The 18,903-nt window shown below is 50.1% G+C and overlaps 9 protein-coding genes across 9 annotated transcripts; 4 read left to right on the top strand and 5 right to left on the bottom strand.

The window, feature by feature from the left end:
* Positions 1-204: 204 nt before the first annotated feature.
* Positions 205-2,882, top strand: GGS25DRAFT_500539 (5-methyltetrahydropteroyltriglutamate-homocysteine methyltransferase). Its single transcript, XM_049261864.1, has 5 exons — positions 205-1,190; positions 1,271-1,424; positions 1,542-1,638; positions 1,773-1,836; positions 1,905-2,882. The coding sequence occupies exons 1-5, from the start codon at positions 860-862 to the stop codon at positions 2,465-2,467; spliced, it is 1,209 nt and encodes a 402-aa protein (XP_049114951.1). The 5' UTR covers positions 205-859; the 3' UTR covers positions 2,468-2,882.
* Positions 2,883-3,061: 179 nt separating this feature from the next.
* Positions 3,062-5,740, top strand: GGS25DRAFT_382799 (Metallo-dependent phosphatase). Its single transcript, XM_049258277.1, has 5 exons — positions 3,062-3,525; positions 3,702-3,757; positions 3,820-4,620; positions 4,721-5,129; positions 5,234-5,740. Exons 1-5 carry the CDS (start codon positions 3,255-3,257, stop codon positions 5,671-5,673), a joined length of 1,977 nt encoding a protein of 658 aa, XP_049114950.1. The 5' UTR covers positions 3,062-3,254; the 3' UTR covers positions 5,674-5,740.
* A 735-nt stretch (positions 5,741-6,475) lies between these two features.
* On the bottom strand, positions 6,476-8,249 carry GGS25DRAFT_533372 (uncharacterized protein). Its single transcript, XM_049265668.1, has 3 exons — positions 7,550-8,249; positions 7,311-7,480; positions 6,476-7,231 (listed from the first exon to the last, which is right to left on the bottom strand). The coding sequence occupies exons 1-3, from the start codon at positions 7,776-7,778 to the stop codon at positions 6,950-6,952; spliced, it is 681 nt and encodes a 226-aa protein (XP_049114949.1). The 5' UTR covers positions 7,779-8,249; the 3' UTR covers positions 6,476-6,949.
* Positions 8,083-9,799, bottom strand: GGS25DRAFT_382759 (FAM86A protein). The gene is made up of 3 exons (XM_049258276.1): positions 9,333-9,799; positions 8,333-9,234; positions 8,083-8,258 (listed from the first exon to the last, which is right to left on the bottom strand). Exons 1-2 carry the CDS (start codon positions 9,582-9,584, stop codon positions 8,461-8,463), a joined length of 1,026 nt encoding a protein of 341 aa, XP_049114948.1. The 5' UTR covers positions 9,585-9,799; the 3' UTR covers positions 8,083-8,258; positions 8,333-8,460.
* Positions 9,697-11,246, top strand: GGS25DRAFT_500522 (putative 40S ribosomal protein S24). Its single transcript, XM_049261863.1, has 3 exons — positions 9,697-10,103; positions 10,355-10,602; positions 10,713-11,246. The coding sequence occupies exons 1-3, from the start codon at positions 10,021-10,023 to the stop codon at positions 10,790-10,792; spliced, it is 411 nt and encodes a 136-aa protein (XP_049114947.1). The 5' UTR covers positions 9,697-10,020; the 3' UTR covers positions 10,793-11,246.
* Positions 11,247-12,158: 912 nt separating this feature from the next.
* Positions 12,159-12,737, bottom strand: GGS25DRAFT_523950 (uncharacterized protein; the record flags this gene model as incomplete). The annotated part of the gene is made up of 1 exon (XM_049264514.1): positions 12,159-12,737. One exon carries the CDS (start codon positions 12,735-12,737, stop codon positions 12,159-12,161), a length of 579 nt encoding a protein of 192 aa, XP_049114946.1.
* Positions 12,738-13,868: 1,131 nt separating this feature from the next.
* GGS25DRAFT_382500 (uncharacterized protein) lies at positions 13,869-15,481 on the top strand. Its single transcript, XM_049258273.1, has 2 exons — positions 13,869-14,276; positions 14,410-15,481. The coding sequence occupies exons 1-2, from the start codon at positions 14,063-14,065 to the stop codon at positions 15,255-15,257; spliced, it is 1,062 nt and encodes a 353-aa protein (XP_049114945.1). The 5' UTR covers positions 13,869-14,062; the 3' UTR covers positions 15,258-15,481.
* GGS25DRAFT_382544 (uncharacterized protein) lies at positions 15,262-17,323 on the bottom strand. The gene is made up of 3 exons (XM_049258274.1): positions 16,697-17,323; positions 15,955-16,575; positions 15,262-15,863 (listed from the first exon to the last, which is right to left on the bottom strand). Exons 1-3 carry the CDS (start codon positions 17,034-17,036, stop codon positions 15,646-15,648), a joined length of 1,179 nt encoding a protein of 392 aa, XP_049114944.1. The 5' UTR covers positions 17,037-17,323; the 3' UTR covers positions 15,262-15,645.
* Positions 17,324-17,915: 592 nt separating this feature from the next.
* Positions 17,916-18,775, bottom strand: GGS25DRAFT_382560 (uncharacterized protein). The gene has a single exon (XM_049258275.1). The coding sequence runs from the start codon at positions 18,598-18,600 to the stop codon at positions 18,043-18,045; it is 558 nt and encodes a 185-aa protein (XP_049114943.1). The 5' UTR covers positions 18,601-18,775; the 3' UTR covers positions 17,916-18,042.
* Between the last annotated feature and the right edge of the window lie 128 nt (positions 18,776-18,903).

The following is an 18,903-nucleotide window of genomic DNA, read 5'->3' as shown; positions in this document are numbered from 1 at the left end:
TAGGTAACCGAGTGCGATGTTATAGCTACCACCTAGGTACTTACATATACTGTAGGTGAATGCCTTAAGCACAGATTGGGTATGTAGCTGTCAAGCAAAGTCAGCATTTACAAAGGCGGGGTGCGCAAGGGTGGAGAAGTCGGGGGAATTATGAGGATTGGAGGACGGCAATCCGATAATGGAGTTGTGGATTAATATGCTAATGGTGTCTTATAAGCGTGTCTAGCATAGTCTCATCTATAGACCAATGTCCATATCCAAAAACCTAAACTTTTAAAGTCCCACCATCCCACTATCTTAGTACTATGTAGCATGGGCTGTTACCTTTATGTTTCCCATGCTACCTACCTAGTACATCCAACTACATAGTAGGTATACATGTAGGTATATATGTAGCCTAATAATGTAGGTATAGAAACAGAAAGGGTCGTGGCTTCCCCTCGGGTAGCTTTCCCTTTTCTGTATAGTATACCTAGGTATTATGTACTAGGCAGCTACTATGTAACTATCCAAGGATATATGTATATTTCCTTACTGTGCAAGGGATGTAGGAAGTCACGATACCCCTTATTTAGGGTTACCGCACTCTCCTTGTCCAATAAACCTCCAGATGTCCGGAGCAGACTATCCCCACTTCAACTTGGCAATGGTAAAAGCCAGCAGGATAGCCGGGATGACGTTTAGTCCTTTCCCTACCTAGCTATTAAGTACCATTTTACCCCCTCAGTCCTAGATCATTCTATAATATTTTCCATTCGGACCCAGCAGGCAAAGCGGCCACTGTATCTCAGCATCTTCCCTTACTTTCACTTCTACTCAAACAGCCCATCTAACCCTGCGTCAGTCTCCGCCAGTAAAGATGCCGACCAACAAGCAACGACCACCCTTCCGTGCCGAGCACCTCGGCTCACTGCTACGCCCGAAGGAGTTGGTCGAGAAGCGCATCAAGCTTGATGAGAAGAAAGCTCTTGAGATTGCCCAGGACAAGGAGCTCCATGAACTCGAGGACAAGTCCATCGATGAGATTGTCAAGCTCCAATTAGATCTTGGATACCATGCCATCAATGATGGTGAATACCGTCGTCATCAGTTCTGGGGAACTTTCTTCCCTAACCTCGAAGGATTCGAGGAAATCCAAAACCCGTCGTGGGACATATTCCGGATGTACGTCCCTGATACCGCTGCCTTCAGTAAGTCTGCCTCTTCGGCAAGAATGCCCATTGCTCCTTTTCACTACTAGGTAAACGAATTGGCATCTAATGACTATTAGCCGAGACGGGTCATAAGCCTGGTGAGACTATTGTCTGTACCGGAAAGATCAAGCATGCTGGAAGCGCGTACATATCCGACTGGAATTATCTCAAGAAATTGGTGCCCGCCGAAAAAGTGAAGGATCTAAAAATAACACTCGCCGCTCCTGAGTGGTATGTCTCCCATATAAAGTCTTGAAATACAGAGTTTGCATACGCCCTCATCCAAACTCAAGAACCCCAATCGTGATAAGGAAGTATGACATGTAACTGAATTCTGACATATTGCAGGTATCACCTTAGATATAAGGAGGGCAGGGCTTATCCGAAGGAGGTGTATGCCAATGATGCGGAGTACTTTGCCGATATCGCCATTGCCTATCAAACAGTAAGTCAACGAACCTCTTCTTCCTCCATTGATTGAGCCTATCCCAATTATACTGCATCGCTGCTTGTTTACGTGTTGCCTTTGAGATAGGTTTGTTGGATTTCGCTGTAGCTGTTGCTAACGCGACATCCCAGGAATTGCAAGTTCTATACGACAACGGCTGCCGAAACGTCACAATTGACGACCCGAACTTAGCATGTAAGAAAGGCCTACAGTATTTACTGATGTTGTGCGAGGAGTTACGCTGACATAGTCCGTTACTGTAGACTTTTGTGACGAGAAGATGATTGCTGGATTCAAGGCAGACGGTCAAGATGCTGACGCGCTTCTTGACTCGTACATCAAGCTGTACAACGATTGCGTATCGTCACGCCCGGCTGATATGCACTTGGGAATCCACCTTTGCCGAGGAAACTTCGCGTACAGTAAACATTTCTCGGAAGGAGGATACGACCGAATTGCTACCAAGCTTTTCAACAATATTGATGCCGACACGTATTTCCTCGAATACGACACGGAGAGAGCAGGCACATTCGAGCCTCTCAAGGAGTTACCGGCGCACAAGAATGTCATCCTAGGTGTCATTACCAGCAAGTTCCCCGAGCTCGAGGATCTTGAGGAGACTCGCGGCAAGGTCTTCCAGGCTGCCGACATTATCGCAAAGGGTGCTGGGCAGACCCGCGAGGAAGCTCTCAAGAGAATTGGTGTTAGCCCGCAATGTGGGTTTGCCAGCCATCATCTTGGCAACGCCGTGACGCGAGAGGATATGATCGCAAAACTGAAGTTGGTGAGAGACCTTGCGGACTCCATTTGGCCAGGAGAGCCTTAAGGCATTACTGAGCACTCGTTTCCACTCATGCAACGTATGACATGAAAAGGGTAGCATATAGGTGTACTCGGAAAAATAGGCGAAAATGTGTATTCAACATGCAAATTGGGAGCGAAAACGGATTCGACCAAATACCTAACCTTAGGTAATAATCGTCGATTGAAATACCTAAAAGCTAACAATCCGGGATGCGGGACGGGTGCTTAGGTATTTATATTGGGAAAATAAATATTGATTCACATGCTTAGGTATGCAGGTATCAACCATCCAGGTATACCACTGTGTAACTCTCCTCTTATGAGTGGAATCGGTTCTGCATGCCACAGATCGTGAAACGCTGAAACAAAGAGGAATGGTTTCGCTACACAGCAATACGAATAAAGTACCTCGCAAGGTAGGCTATTGCATAGTAGAAAATATTAGAAATAGTGAGGATAACCCCGCCGCAGTGAAGATTATGAACAGAGAAGCGCTTATTCGTTGGTTAGATGACTTGGGTCACTTGGCGTATGGAGCTGGAGATCCGTTTCTCAGGGGCTAAGCCAGCCAGGTCTCACCTTGTTATGCCTTAACGGGTGCCAACGAATTGTGCATCAAAGACGCTGCATGTCCCACTTATACATAATATAGAACCCTGAATGTAGAATGTAGGTCCAAGTTGTTATCTTACCGCCTAACTATCTTAACTATCTTGACCCTTGATGTATTAAACGCCATCATCACCTACCTTTCGTCATCTTGGTTGTCGTTTTCTATATCTCTCTATATACTGTTTCCCCCCATCATCATGCCAGAAAAGAAAGCCGAAGTGCCCCCTAATGAGTCTGTAACCTACAGCTCAGGAACCCACGATGGACCTCCCGACCTAAGAATTCTACACTATAATGACGTCTATCATGTAGACCCCTCTAGTAGCGAACCGGTGGGCGGTGTCGCTCGATTCATGTCACTCATTAAGCATTATCGAGAAGACGACAAGTTCCAAGGACAGCCGGACTTAGTGACCTTATTCTCCGGAGATGCGTTCAACCCAAGCTTGGAGAGCTCCGTCACCAAAGGTATGTTGCAGATGTGCAGAATCATGTCTCACTACCCGAAAACAACTATATCGTTATGTAATCCATATGTGTACCTACCTGAATAATTACTCCCAAGAGCCAAATTTGTTGTATATCACTGTTATGAGAATGAGTGAATCTGCATAGACCATAAACTAACACACCGAATCTGGCAGGTGATCATATGGTACCTCTCCTGAATAAGATAGGGACAGATGCTGCGGCATTGGGAGTACGTACGAGGCTCAAACTTATTTACATATACCACCTCAACTAACCACATCACATATATAGAATCACGATCTTGACTTTGGCGTGCGCCAATTTAAACACCTAGCCTCTAAATGCAAATTCCCCTGGCTCATCGCCAATGTGCTGGACCCTGCCTTGGGAGACGAGGTTCCCATTGGGAACTGCAAGAAGACTCACATCATCACTTCTTCTAACGGTGTCAAGATTGGCCTAATAGGGCTCGGTGAACGCGAATGGCTGGCCACGATCAACAGTCTTCCCCCTGATCTTGTTTACAAATCCGCTTCGCAGACGGCGAAGGAGCTTGTCCCCAAGCTGCGGGCTGAGGGGGCTGAAATCGTCATCGCCATAACCCACATGCGCGAGCCCAACGACAACAAGCTCGCCGAGCAGACCGACGGCATCATCGACATCATTCTCGGCGGCCACGACCACTACTACAACCACAGCGTCATCAAGGGAACCCACGTCCTGCGCTCGGGCACCGACTTCAAGCAGCTGAGCTACGTGGAGGCCAGACGGCGGCCCGACGACTCGGGCAGGTGGGACTTCGACATCATTCGCCGAGACGTCACCTCCGCCATCCCCGCGCACAAGCCGACCGTCGAGCTCGTCGAGAAGCTCACGGCGAGCCTGAAGGCCACCCTGCAGAAGCCCATCGGGTACACGGCGGCGCCGCTCGACGCTAGGTTCCGCACGGTGAGGCTGCGCGAGAGCAATATCGCGAACTGGGTGTGCGACATCATGCGCCACTACTACAATGGCGACTGCAGCATCATGGCGTCGGGAACTGTCCGCGGCGACCAGGTTTACGCCCCGGGGCCGCTCTTGATGAAAGACATCGTGAGTTCCCTTCTTCTTCTTCTTCTTGATCTTGAAGTTTTTCCAATCTCTCAAAACTCACCACGTGAATCCCATCTTCAAATTTGTAACACTGTGACAGATGAACTGCTTCCCCTTCGAGGACCCCGTCGTGGTGATCAAGGTCCGGGGCAAAGCCATCCTCGGCGCCCTGGAGAACGGGCTGTCGCAGTACCCCGCGCTGGAGGGGCGGTTCCCGCAGGTGTCCAACATCACGTTCAAGTTCGACGGCGGGCGGCCGACGGGGTCGCGCATCGTGTCGACGACGATCAACGGCGAGCCCATCGATCTGGAGAAGAAGTACGTGCTGGTGACGCGCGGCTACATGGCGCGCGGCAAGGACGGCTACGACGACCTGCTGATCGAGTCCGAGGGCGGCGAGGCGGAGGAGATCGTGTCTGAGGAGAACGGCATCCTGATCTCGATGATGCTGCGCCAGTACTTCATGTCGCTGCGCGTTATGGGACAGTGGAAGTACTGGGGGAACAACAGTGAGTTACCAGCCTGCCTACCTACCTACCTGCCTACCTAAGCGTCGAAGCCCCCCCTTTCCCTGGCTTGAAATGAGAGCACTGGCTAATCCATCACTTACTAGTTGGCCAACACTGGGACCGCGTCGCCAGCAAAGTCAACGCGACGCACACGCACCCCAGCGCGGGCCCGAAGTCGCCCAGCGCGACCACGGCAGCGACAGCCGACGCCGACGCCGACGCCGCCTCGGGCTGGGACAACTGGACGCCGCAGAAGATCCGGGAGCGCAAGACGCGCGGCGTGCCGGTCGACGAGTCCGACAACGAGGACTACGCCGACGTGGACGTTGGCGCGGCGGAGCCGACATATGCCGGCGAGATAGAGAAGATCGACCGCGAGATCCAGATCATGCGCCGCGTGTTCGCCAAGTGGGCGCGCGTCGCCAAGGTCGAGAGCCAGGTCGGCGAGGAGCTCGACGACGGCGAGTTCGAGGTCGACTGGACCAGGGCGATTGCGCCGAGGGTCGAGGGGAGGATTATTTGTGTGGGGGGTGAGCATAAATAAAAAGGAAGGGGAGGTCTACGTAGGCGGGAGGTAGAGAGTGAGTGTTTGGGGGCCCTAGATGGTTAGAGTGTGCTGATGATGATGGTTACGAATTTATGATAGGATATAAAGAAAACGTCTATGGTCTGTCTATTCTAGAAGAAAAAAATTCGCTTTGGTGGCCCTTGGTGGGTGTACATGTGCTTCCGTGCTCGCTCTGTATTGTTCCACGATGCCCCCACCTCTCCCTTACGTCCGGCGTGGGTACCCCAGTAGGTACTTATAAAGGGGCATTTTTCGGCATTTGCAGAAGATAGAACCACCTTGCCAGCATGGTTAAGAAATGGAGAAGGATTCTTCTGGATCCACGGCAAGCCAGGTTCCGGGAAGTCTACGCTCATGAAATTCTCGTCGGATGCGACACAAGTCTCAGTCAGCTTCTTCTTCCACGACAGAGGGACACAATTACAGAAGTCCTATGAAGGTCTTTTGAGGAGTATCCTCTACCAGATAACGATAAAACTCCAAGCAGCCACTACCTGGCATAATTCCAAGACTGGCGAGGGAGGGCAGGATGATATAGAATTGGCACATCAAACAGGCAAAGAAATTTGTGTAGCCTAGATTTCAAAAAACGCATATTGGGCTACAGAGCTGCACAGACGGGGAGATAATGGATTCACCTTCCTAGCCAAACTCACTCTATCTTGCGGATCACGACTGGTTTGGAGCCACACTTTACCTCAGCGCGCACGAGATAACAACAGGACCTAGTATGAATGACTTTATTGACAGTATTCCAGAGAGAATCTGCCACACCACTATGACAAACCCATCCCATAACAACGGCTATCAGTCATTCCGCATGCCAGTCTTATCATCTACGGCATTAGTAAGAAAGTGCCTAGGTAGGTAAATGTAGTTCAGGGCTAAGATAAAAGGGGCAGCAGAAAGGCTAAAGATACTCGTAGTCAAACGCGGTTTGGAGGCAGGATACGGGGTTTTATACGCGGATGTAATTAGATACCTACTTCGTATCTGCCCACATTTTACTGGGAAAAGGGACTGAACACAAATGGATGGTAGGAAGCATTACTAGACGAGCTGCTTTCATCTCCCATGACACACCACAAGCTTTCCAAAGCCAAATAAAGCTAGCCCTGGCGTCGAAAGACTAGATACATGTGTATCATTACCTACACTCAACGTACGTACCCCTGAATCCTTACTCTCCTACCCCTAACCTTACCAATTTACCCACGAGCACCAACCCCCACCCCCCTTCTCAACCGCAGCACTAAAGCGCACCCGTGACATCAAACTGATTCCCCGTCCCTTCCTGCTTCCCCTTCCCCTTCCCCTTGCCCTGCCCCCCACCCGCCTCCTGGTCCCCCAATGCCCTCCCCCTATTCCTCTGCCTCCCGCGGTAGACCAGGAAGGCGACCAAGCCCAGCAGCAGCACGCCGCCGAGCGTGGAGCCGACGCCGATGCCGGTGACGACGGAGGGGGAGTACCCGGCGCTGCTCTGGTCGTTGGTGGTGCTGTTGTTATCGCCGGCATCGCGGAGGGTTTTGTCGTGCTGTGCGTGGGTAAAAGATGGGTATTTGATTAGTTTAGGTAGGTAGGTAGGTAGGTACTTAGAGGGAGATAGTACGGACATCATCATCGTAATCGTCGCCTACCTCTCTTGCCCGCAGACACCCATGAGCCAAGGACAGCGCGGGCGATTCATCGGAGCTTCGCCCGTCGCCGATCTGCAGGACGTAGGTACCTGGGACCAGGCCGTCGTCGTCCCAAGGTTTCCATGTGAACGTGGTTTCTGAGTAGTCTTCATCATTCATCTCACCGTGAGCTCATTGCCATTTCCGTATACGGGGGGAGGGAAATCTCCACCTACTTTCCGCGATCGAGTTGGTCTGCATATAGGTAGATGAACCCTCGGTCGTCATCCTCGCCAAGGTGATGTTGACGGCGCCGTTGGCGCCCGCCCATTCGAGAACCAGAGGCTTCGCTTGCTGCGTGTCCCATACGTGTGTCTTGAACTGGACTTTGGCGAGGCAGAAGGTGTTGGTGAGTGCCAACAGCGATAGCAATATCCCAAATAACATCATCGTCATCACGATCATCACCGGACAGGTAGATATCGGGTACTAGACAAGGACCTAACTAGTAGGTGCCTGGTAGCTTTTTGGAGGATGGCGATGTATGGACTGTCATGGGAGAGGAGACGAGAAAAGAAAGGACCATACTGAAACAGAATAACATCAGCCCTTTCAGCTCTCGACTCGTGGTATAATGGGTATGTATCTGCCTCTGCCATGTTTGTATGGCGTTTGTGTTGCACACGTACTACCGACGGACGCGGGCAGCCTTGTCAAAGCCAATTGGTGCGACGCTACAGCTGATGCCAACATGTAGAATACGCCTTGCCCTTCGAGGCCTTTGATTGAATTGATGTTTATGAACATTATTGATATTAAGATATATGTACATACAAATATTCTATTACCTAGGTACCTACTACCTAGACTGGTAACCACATGCATGCATACATGTATGTACATATTTGTAGTGGTATTAAGGATTGTGTAGCTCCATAACTAAGGCTATATGGTAGAACTGTGATTAGTAAGAAGCGTCCTGGTTTGAGATACATACATATATGAGTATGGATACCTACCTTGGTTAGGTACCTAGGTAGATAGATTAGACATGATCATGTAAACATAAGACTTATATTAGCGTTGGCGTAAATAGAAGAAGGTATATATCTACTTGGTAGAGATACACTGAAAATCATGTCGCCAATTACTTTGATATTTTGCAAATTCTAATGGGTACTTGGTCGTTGTAAAATGGGCCACGCTGGCTCTCTCTGGGTGGAAGGGTAAAGTCGATCTCGTCGACGGTGAAGTTCTTCTTCTGACAGACCTCAACAAATGCTTGGAAAGTTTCTTGATTTCTCTCAGTGGCGGCGATGAGTATTGTGATATGAGGGAACATCCCCACAAGCTCCTCTAGTGTTCCGACGAGTGATGGGATGATTTCCTCGTCGTACGTGACATCCGCTGCGAGAACAACGTCGACAGGTATACCGCGATTCCAATGCTCGTCTTCTGTGCCTACCAAAGCATGTCCCCATTTCAATTCCATGGCCTGGACCGTGGCCGACCCCTGAAGCCCGTTTAGAAAGAAGTTCTCAGGGAGGTTTGCTACTACGTCGTCGGAGCCATCTGACGCGATGGCTAGAATAGGGTTTAGAAACTTAGCACAGAGAATAGATATATACCCAGTACCTGCTCCTAGTTCTAGCACATGTTTTCCTTGAATGAGATAGGGGTTGGCGGCCAGATATTGGCCAAGATGAAGGGAAGCTTCCCAGGTACGGAGACCAGTAGTACCAGAAGCAGAGACAAGATCCCGTGACTCAAGTAATGTGACTTGAGGCGACGGAGTAGATGATGTATCAAGAGATGGCAGGGTGTAAGTGACATACGATTTTTGCAGGACTGCAGTGAGTTCGGAGGGGAGTGGAGAAAGAAGGAGAATAGAGAAGGCGGTCATCAAATCGTCCGAAATTCCCTGATAGAAATGATGGAGTCAGCCATGACTTCATGGCAAAACAAAACAAAACAAACTTATCTTCCTTGCTAACTTATAAAAGGCATGTCTTCTCTTACATAAAGATCCCAGTCATCAATGCTCGCTTCAATTCTTGATAGAAGCTCCTTCAAGACCCTGAGTTTGTATCTTTTGGGAGGGGGGTAAGAGAGGGCATCGTTACTGAATATTTTATGGTAGAGAAGATCTTGCACATCAGCTTCCTTCAGAATGGTAGATGAAGGATAATCCAATTCCCGTTCAAGTTGTAGGTATTGACGACAGAAACGATCGATACTGTCGACATTTCCTTGGATCTTGTTTTGGACCATATTTCACTTTATCAGAATTTGCTGGGTCTGCTCATGATTTCTTTGTGGAGAAGAAGATTGAACTTCGCGGTCAACATTCAATGATGGGGTTGAACTTGAACATCGAATGCCCCACTGATGGATTTCAAATGTGGCTAGGTAATGTGGCTAAACATTGAATTTATGCGGGGCAGCATTGAGTTTTTAGGGTTTTAACCTCGCCTAAGTTCTCAACTTGTGCACATCCCCACCTTCAAAGAAATTTACGGAATCGGAATGTTTTAGTCCGCCCTTAGCCCCAATCACACATTTCGGCTACGAATTTTCGTTGTTTGGTGCAAAGACTTTCTAATCTTTCACTAAATCTGAATACTAGCAGCGTCAACATCGCAAATATCTGTCTCTTCGCCAACCTTCTCTTCAGACAGATCAATTACACTGCCATCAATTCGCGAAAATGGCTGACAACGACGGTCCCATTACCCTGCGAACTCGCAAGTTCATTCGCAACCCTCTTCTCGGTCGCAAGCAGATGGTGGTGTACGTTGTGCCCCCCCCTTCCCTCTCGTCGTTCCCATTCCGTATCAATCAGCAGACAAGACATCTTCGAAACTCGAACATAACGCGCAAATATTATGTTCTATTCTATATCCTTATATTGCGCCTATGTTTTATATACTCAACAACTTGGATCTACAACCTCACACCTAGTCATTACGAGAACATCGAAAACAAACTCGAAGGAATTGATAGGGTGGTTTGCTAATATGAACTTTGTGTGTTGAATATAGTGACATCCTCCACCCCGGCCGCGCAAACATCTCCAAGGATCTGCTCCGCGGCGAGCTATCCACCATGTACAAGGCACAGAAGGACCAGGTCTCCGTCTTCGGTCTACGAACACAATTCGGTGGCGGCAAGACCACCGGTTTCGCCCTTGTCTACGACTCTCCCGAAGCCATGAAGAAGTTCGAGCCCCGATACCGACTTGTCCGTGTCGGCCTATCCACCAAGGTCGAGAAGGCATCTCGACAGCAACGTACGTTTTTACTCATTATACAAATATATATATATATATACATATAGATACCTACAAAATATATATGTACATTCCTCTGGTAGGATTTACTAACATACTTGGAAACACAGGCAAACAACGCAAGAACCGACAGAAGACCCTGCGAGGTACTGCAAAGGTCAAGGGTGCCAAGGCGAAGAAGGAGAAATAGACGATGGGCTTCTGGGTTTTTTCTGGTCTTTGCGGAGTGGGTTTGGCTCGGCTTGGGCACTGGCTCTGTGCATTACGCGAAAATGCATCTCTCTGCGTCCTACTACATACTAGTCTCGATACGGTATTAGGATCTTTTCCTCGAGGCGTGACGGAATGAATTAGATGATTTCCCCACGATAGCATAAACCAAGGAGTTGACATGGCAATAATGGGTTATTGTTCAGACGTGATCCCGTTCACTTCAATCGTTCCCAGTGCCATGTGCTTTAATTTTTCTAGGCATTTGATGTTTTTCAGCATCCGAACTCTGGTCTTCATGCGCGATACTCGTCGATGTGTTAGAATAAGATAACATTAGATAGGTACCTATCTGTACCTGGGTGGTAATACTGCCCGTTTCCTTTTACAGAAACCCAGAAAATAATACAGTACACTCAGCCAGCCCAGAAGAATCCCTAGCAATGCCTGCATCTACATGCCCAACACTCTGGACCAACGCCTGTCCAATGTAGCACCTACCAGTACAAGTAGCTACGAGAGATCTGACAACGACTAGAGAGACGTATGCTAGGAAAAAGAAACTTCCTAACCTACCTAGTACCTCGAAGGCTTTTGTTGAAGCTCCAATCTTTGGCTTCGCCTGTATACGTGCTGTCCTGGTACATGTTAGAATTCTAGTCTAACCTAGTACTAGGTATTTTACCTGGACGTGAGTCTGGCTGATACATAATCTCCTGTTAAAGATCACTTTGGTAGGCAGTCTTGGGAGGGCGGCAGTCACCCTGCTCACCCCGCTGTTGTAAGTACACGTCATTTGAGGATGCTTCGAGTATTGTCATCTCACTCACTCATTCCGTTCTATTTATTTTACGTGATAAAGAGTAGGTAGGTATTGATATATAAGGTAGGTATCTTAGCAGTTGCATAGTTATTTATATACGACTATATATACGTGATCTTCCAGTTCAAGTAGTCGGCACTACCATATATATACTACCGACTCCTTACTTGCTTGCTTGCTTTCATGAGAAGGGGGGCCCTCCAAAAAGGGGATGCCTCTATCTCGTAATTATTTATCCAACACACACCCGTGAACGAAAATGGAAATCCAATGCAATGCATTCCATTCGATCCCAGTTCAAACCGAGTTTGTTTTTTCCTTTTTTTTTAAAAAAAAAAGGAGGGGGTATCTTGAAGTTACTGCAACAATCATCCAACGCAGCATATATATCTTTCCACATATCTACACAATCACATCCACGCTCAAAGCGTGCGACTAACCAAGAAAGCAAAGAAAAAGGAAAAAAGGCCAGAACAAGTCTATTGTCCAGGGACCTAGGTAGGCAGGCATGCACAAAACACCCTCACATCCCCAACACGACCCCCGCAACAACAACAACAACAACAACAACACCAGCCCACAGCGCAGCGCGGCCACTGTCGCTTACCCCCCTTGCGGCGTTACTCGCGTCGAGGATCGGCTCGTGCCAGCCGCAGTGCGTCTCCGACGGCCACGTGACGCAGCTCCAGTACGTCGTCTGCACGAACTTCACGTTCGCGCCACCTCCCAGCTCGTGGAAGTTGCCTCCCGGTAGTTCCGGAGACGGCGTGATCGTGGGCGCTTTTGCGGGGTGGGGGTGGCGGAGTCCCTCTCCTCCTCTGGTCCCCGTGGGTAGGATGTGCGAGGCAGTCCCGTGGTGGCCGAAGCTCCTATGGCCCCCGGAGGCGGAGGCGGCGGTGGGGTAAGGCGGGAAATGGTGCCGCGTCCCGTTGGGGAGGAAGGGGAGAACGCCGCTTATTGCGGCTGGGGGGGTGGCGAGGGGGGTTGCGGCTAGTAATGACGCGGTTGGGCCACCGGCGCACGGGGTGAGTGCGGTTCGTGGGGTTTTGAGGCTGGCTTCTGCGATGCTCAGCAGAGTGATTAGGGTCGCTAGGAGTAGCATTGTGGTTGGCTAGGTAGGTATGTATAGGTGAAAAGGGGGGGTTTATCTTGGGATGGGTAAGGAACCGGGTTCGCAAGGATTAGGGCAAGCAGATATGGTATTATTAAAGATGCAATAGTGAGTAAGGATATGGGGGGAAAAGGTCGAGACCAGCTCAAGAGAGATGAGGTATTATCACGAAGGGACTGGGCTTGGGTTGTCGCGGGGAGGGGGAGTGAGAGAAAAGGTGAGCTGATGGAACAACAGGGAAGAAATATTATATAGATTATGTACGGAAAGACAAACGTATTTTTCGTTCTAGAACAAACCCCATTATGTATGTCAAAGAAGCTGATAAAGAACCTGTTTCTGATTCACGCCTTCGCCTTGTTCTTGACCATAGGTATGCAGGCTGACATGTAATTCCGTAGGTAGGGAGCAGTACCCCTACGTGGTGAAAGAAAAACCTGACGTAGGATGAGAAACGGTTATAGGATAAAAAATGTTTCTTCTAAAACCTGGGCATTTATTTGTTGTAAGAGGGACCGTTGGTGTAGTGGAAGCTATTGGCATATAGAAGCCCTATTTCCATTGGTGATAGCAGTGCCTTGCCGAGCTAGTAGTAGCTATATCTACATCCTGCCAGCATCACCAACACCAGTCGTGAAGAAAGAACTTGATTCCAGGTAATGCGTAGTAATGCAGGTTCAAGGTAGGAAAATACGGAGTAGAAATGGCTTGGCATCTACAGCTCTAACCTAGGGAGCTAGTCCTCTCTTGGCATAGCTGAGTCGGAGACTTTTGTCGACAAACTTAAATGATTGGTGTTGCTTTCTTTCAATGTCATGTACCAGTACGTATCACTACATGCATGTTTCTTAGCCTACCTACCCTGAAAGTATGTATGCTCATAGGTCCTTCCGTGAAACAAATCCCTATGACTCATCCCGACGGTTAAAAACGCAGCTACAACCTCTTTTGGGACACTAATAAGTGGGACACTACCCCGCCCCGGCCGTTTCCCGTCTGTAAGGGCCCGTCCTCCGCTCTGCAGTGGGGCCGCAAGGCCGAACGTCTGTTTTCTTGGGATCCTACCTACCGCTGACGGCTTGCGCCAAGGAAAGAAAGCCAAGGGTAATATAAGATCTGGGTTAATGATTATTGATGGTTGCCTGAGAGCTGGCCGCCACGGTCACGTGTGAACATACGGTGTCCGCGGGGTTATAGGGGGGTTAACTCCAACTCCTATTATAAAGGCCATCTGACACGCCTGGCTTACATTATATCAACTCATTTGATACACACCACTTTAATCTTTCCATGCATATATATGTTGGCATGTTATTATGGCTCGCGTCAAGCAACTTAAAAATCCCCACCGCCCACACCACAGGCGAACAAGCTGGACGCGATTCCACCTGCCGCTTGGCCGGGATTGGCCCGCGTGGTCGAACAACCACCAGGATGAGCGCCGCGGTCCCCTGGTAGGCGTGGAAGGATGTGAGAAGGTCTGGATGGGGAGGAAGGTGGATGATCCTGAGGAAGCTGCTTTGATCATTCGTGAGTCTCGTTTTCTTTTCTGTTTCCCCCTTTTCTGGGCCGAAACCCCCCTTTTCCCCTGGTATTTAGGACGTACTAGGTACGTTTCTTTTTTTGCTAACCCTCAATTTCCTCCCCCCCCACAAAACCTCAGTTTGGCATACAGAGGACGCCTTAAAAAGCTTCCAAGCCACCCCCGCCTGCGCCGAGTTTCTACGTGGCCTACCCGAGACCGCCGACGTGCTACCCTCCTCCTCCGTCACGTCTGCCGGCGCATCACTCCAGGATCTATCTCTAGACAGCGCCTCAGTAACCTCAGCACCACCACCACCACCACCACCATCGTCATCATCATCGTCCAGGTTCCTCATCTTCCAATGGCACTCCCCCTATCGATTCGAGGAGAACCTCAAGGGCCGCATCACGCTCACCGCGCTCGAGCTGCCGTGCACCACCGGCACCGGCACGGGAACCGGGGACGCCGCCGTTCCCGAAGAGTGGCGCAAAGCCGTGCACGACGCGGTCGACGGGTTCATGCCCAGGGGCTGCGAGGACATCCGCAGCGCCTGGAACGCGCGCATGCAGTTTTGGACTGCGTGGGCGTGGGCCGACGACGATCTAACGCACCTGCGACGGCGGGCGGCGATGACGAAGGGGGCTGTGGAAGAGGGGGGCGAGGAGCAGGGGAAGGCAAACACGAGCGCCCGCCGCGCATTCATGTGCCAGTTCCGCCGCTGGAACGGCTACAGCAACGCGACGCCCGAGCGGGAATCCGCTGCGGCCGCTAGCGAGCTGGCGCGGGAGTCGTGGGCCCGGAGGGTGGCGACGGTGATGCCGCCCGTCACGGACTGGGAGCAGGAGCGTTGGGATATTCAGGTGGTGCCGCGGTATGAGCCACCTCTGCCTGAGAGATGTGGGGATCCTGAGGAGGAGGATCCAGAGTATGAGAGGAAGATGAGGGAGTTCTTTGACGAGGATTCAGGAGAGGAGGAGGATAAGTAGGGGAGCGATTTAGGTATGGATCTTGGGTATAGTGTCTACTGTATCGATGGTGCTTGGAGTAATACCACTACTTGATGTCTTTTAGGTAGAGGTAGGTAGGCATTTATCATCCTGGGGGTTTTCCCTTGATTCATGATTTTTCAGGGGCTTGATGATTTCCAAGTTCACATGATTTGGTGAGCAGCATGGTATATACACGATCCAAAGCACACATATCATAACTTCGATATCAACGGTGTATAACAGCTTTAACCTAGGTCTATCTACCTAACTGTGAGGTACCTGGACTCCTTTACAAGACTCATCACCACATCTCCCTCGACAATAGTAATTCCTATTGATACCTATATTTACCTACCTAGGCAGGCATCCATCCTTACTCAAGATCCTATGGATCTTCTGCATTCCTTAACTGATCCGTCGCCCCAACAATCCTATTCCGACCCCGCCCCATGGGTGCAAAGTCCCAGTTGGCTCGGATATCATCATCTGTTGTTCCCAGGAGGTAGAACATGTGCGTGACGAAATAGACGTAGTTTTCGGGGTTTCTCTGGGCCTTGGTTTGCGGGTTGTTTTTGGCTTGCTTGATGAGCTCGATCATGTCATCTGCAACATACCACGGTTAGCTATCTGCCACAATGATACGATGCTCGGCGTAGGTAGGGAGAGAGGTGCGTGTCATGTGCAGGCCACCTACAGAACTCGTCGCCCTCGAGAAACCCGTGGTCATCGGTATCTCCGTCATTATGTACTACCCCGAAGACGACGTGGAAGGCCTCGTGGAGAAATGTCGCGCTTTTGGGCACCACGTCCTTCAGGTTAGTACCTTGAACTATATTCCCGCTTGCTAACGAGTAGTTTACTGGCTTGGGATTGCTGTTATCGAAATTGAAGGGACAGATGATGACGCTCTCAATGTCTCCGCGCACCGTCGGCGTGCCAGTGATGTCTGCCTCTAGCTCTCTTATCACTGCCGTAAGGCCGAGGTTTCCTTCGATGTCGCAGTAGGAGCCGGCGATCTCCGCGAAGTAGTATCCGTTTATTGGCGACCTGTCGCCAGACCACCAGCTAGCGGCATTGGGGTCTGCGGCGAGGGCTTCGGCGTAGCTGGGCACTCCCGCGATGTTGACGACGTTGCCATGTTCATCCAAGATATTCTGAGCCTGCCAGTCCTGGGCCGGCGTGTTTGTCGCTTTCAGAGTAAGGAAGTCGCTGCCGCAAAACAGATAGCGGTTCCCATGTAGCGGAAAGCGAGGCTGGCCTGGGGCATCCGAGCGGTCTGCGAAGCTTAGGAAGTCCTGGACATCCTTGAGGCGGTCTGCCTACGGCGTTAGTCTAGCTAGTACTTTTATATTAAGATGGACAGTTTATCAAGTAAACACAAATCAAAAAATACTTGGAATACATGGTCTGTAGGAAAAATAAGCTTTGGCACGCACCGCCAACCCAATCGATCTGCGCCAGGGTATCATCACTACCCGCCCTGAGAGATCCGCCATTGTGAATGCCGAACCAGATATCAAGCGCCTTTCGAACTCTGGGATTTGTGTTGTACTCATCGATGCCATCAATAGCCGTGCTAAGGGCAAAGTTGATTTCATCAAGCCATTGATCCAGAGTGCCTGTCTTGGCGCTCTGATCGTAATGTGCATCACAGCCGCCGTGAGTCGACCCGCTTTGGACTATGAAAATATCATCGAGAGCTACGCCAAAGACGGTGCGTGATAAGAGGCCGAGAAGGACTGTGACCAGTCTCAGAGGGAAAAGAAGCTTCGCCATCGTATACCGCGAGCTATCGCTGACGTCTATGGTAGTTCTGCTTGCAAGAACAAGAACTCAAAGTAATGATAACAAACGCGCGTAGTTGCAGTACTACCTGGGGCGGCGCACATGGATAGACATGATAGACATGATAGACCTGTTGACCAGCTCGCTTCCTTTACGGCTGTCTGATCATGTGCGAGAAAGAGGGGTTTCCATTCAAGGGACCTAACCGCGAGCTAGCAATCTCCGGATAGGCAAAACATGCTTGAACATCATCACTTGCTGACACGAGAGCGACGGTTACCTTGTGTCTATGAAGGCCTAGCCTAGCACAGGGAGGCTCTTCTGGGAGACATCTTAGTCATTCATGGGATGAGGTGGTGTAACAGTCACCAATACGGATTTTCAACCACTTTACTCGGCCCTTTTGATATAACTAAATGAATCCTTCATGCCATATAGGAAAAAAAAGGAAGGTGGATATTCATCTCACGATGTCTGAGGGTCGATTGTCAACCGGTGTGCCTGGATAAGGCTGTGATATGATGGACTGAAGGTACTCGACGGCATGAAAAAAGAATCGTCTGGCCATGGACGACTTGTCGCTAAGCCTACTTGGGAAGCATCCCGCGAGATTTGGTTGGGTTTTACTATGTACGGCACGAAAAAGTGACTTCGTCGGATACGATGATTGGTTGAGGACGACTACCTACCCTGGAGAGGTAAGTCTTGGCAAGCTGACCTCCTTTTCACTCTGTGATTTATAGGCCTATTGCAAGGGATACAATCTAGAATCCTACGGCTAGTTGCGAGACTCATTATGTAAGGCGATAATTGTAAAATGAATAGTTGGAAGCCTTAAAGCGCATAGCTTCACTAATAAATGCTTAATTTATCGTACGAGCTACTGCTAAGTATCCTAAGTACCTACCCAGGTAGGTATATACAAGCTAAGACTCAAAGAGCACGCAGGCTTCCGGCTTCCGATGTGGCATGTACAACGGCGCTTAACGCCCATGTCCTAAGCCCCCGTCGCCACAATCTTCACCAGAATGCCTGCGGGGGTGTACCCAGCGGGGTACGTTGACGCCGAGTAGGCAGGGTTGGAGGCATTGTAGACCACGCCAAAGGAGCCGCCATCCGTGCCACAGCCGATGAGGGCAGCGGCCTGCTGCTCGGGTGTAGCGCTAGCCCCTCCATCGATTGTGTTGGCGATATCAGCAAAAAGCACGCTGGTGTTGACAGTGTTGTCGAGGTGCTTGGCGATGGCCTGGGCGGTGCCGTGCGCATAGATAGTCCACTCGCCGCAATCGGGCGCGTCGGCGGCTGCCATAGTATAAAGACGTCCAGCCTTGGTTTGTGCTCCGTATGCGCGAAGATAGGATGCAATGTAGGCCACGTCGGCGACAGCCACATCCTGCGGCGTGTTGTCAGGCGCCGTATAGCAAAGGAGGTCAGCCGTCTCGCTGTCGTAGCAGATCTGTGTTGCGCGAGGCGAGAATGGGGGAGAGCTCGGGGCAGCAATGACGGCACCAAACATGGCGAAGGGGATGAGGGGGAGAAGGCTTTGGGAGAGCATCTTGAGAAGGTTGTCCGGCTTTGCTTGGAGAGTTATATTAAGATGGGAGAGATCTTAAAGATACTGGAACTAGACTATGTAGATGGCGAGGAAAGGAATAGAAGTAAGCCAACTTGAAGCTACAGTCTTTTGTAGTAACTTGGAGCGAGGCATCGTGGCTTCCATCATGGCAATATAGCCTGCCGCGGTAGCCTCCCTTCCTGTTCCCCTCGAGCTGAATTGTATCACCGCATGGCTATACAGGGGATAGAGGCGATGTAACCATGTGACTAGATAGCTATAAGGCCGAATAGGCGTAATCCT

The sequence above is a fragment of the Hypoxylon fragiforme genome, assembly GCF_022984875.1.
Source record: "Hypoxylon fragiforme strain CBS 206.31 chromosome Unknown GGS25scaffold_7, whole genome shotgun sequence".
Classification (NCBI taxonomy): Eukaryota; Fungi; Ascomycota; class Sordariomycetes; order Xylariales; family Hypoxylaceae; genus Hypoxylon; species Hypoxylon fragiforme.
Note: the sequence above shows the minus strand (reverse complement) of the source record. Positions and strands in the feature narration are given on the sequence as shown.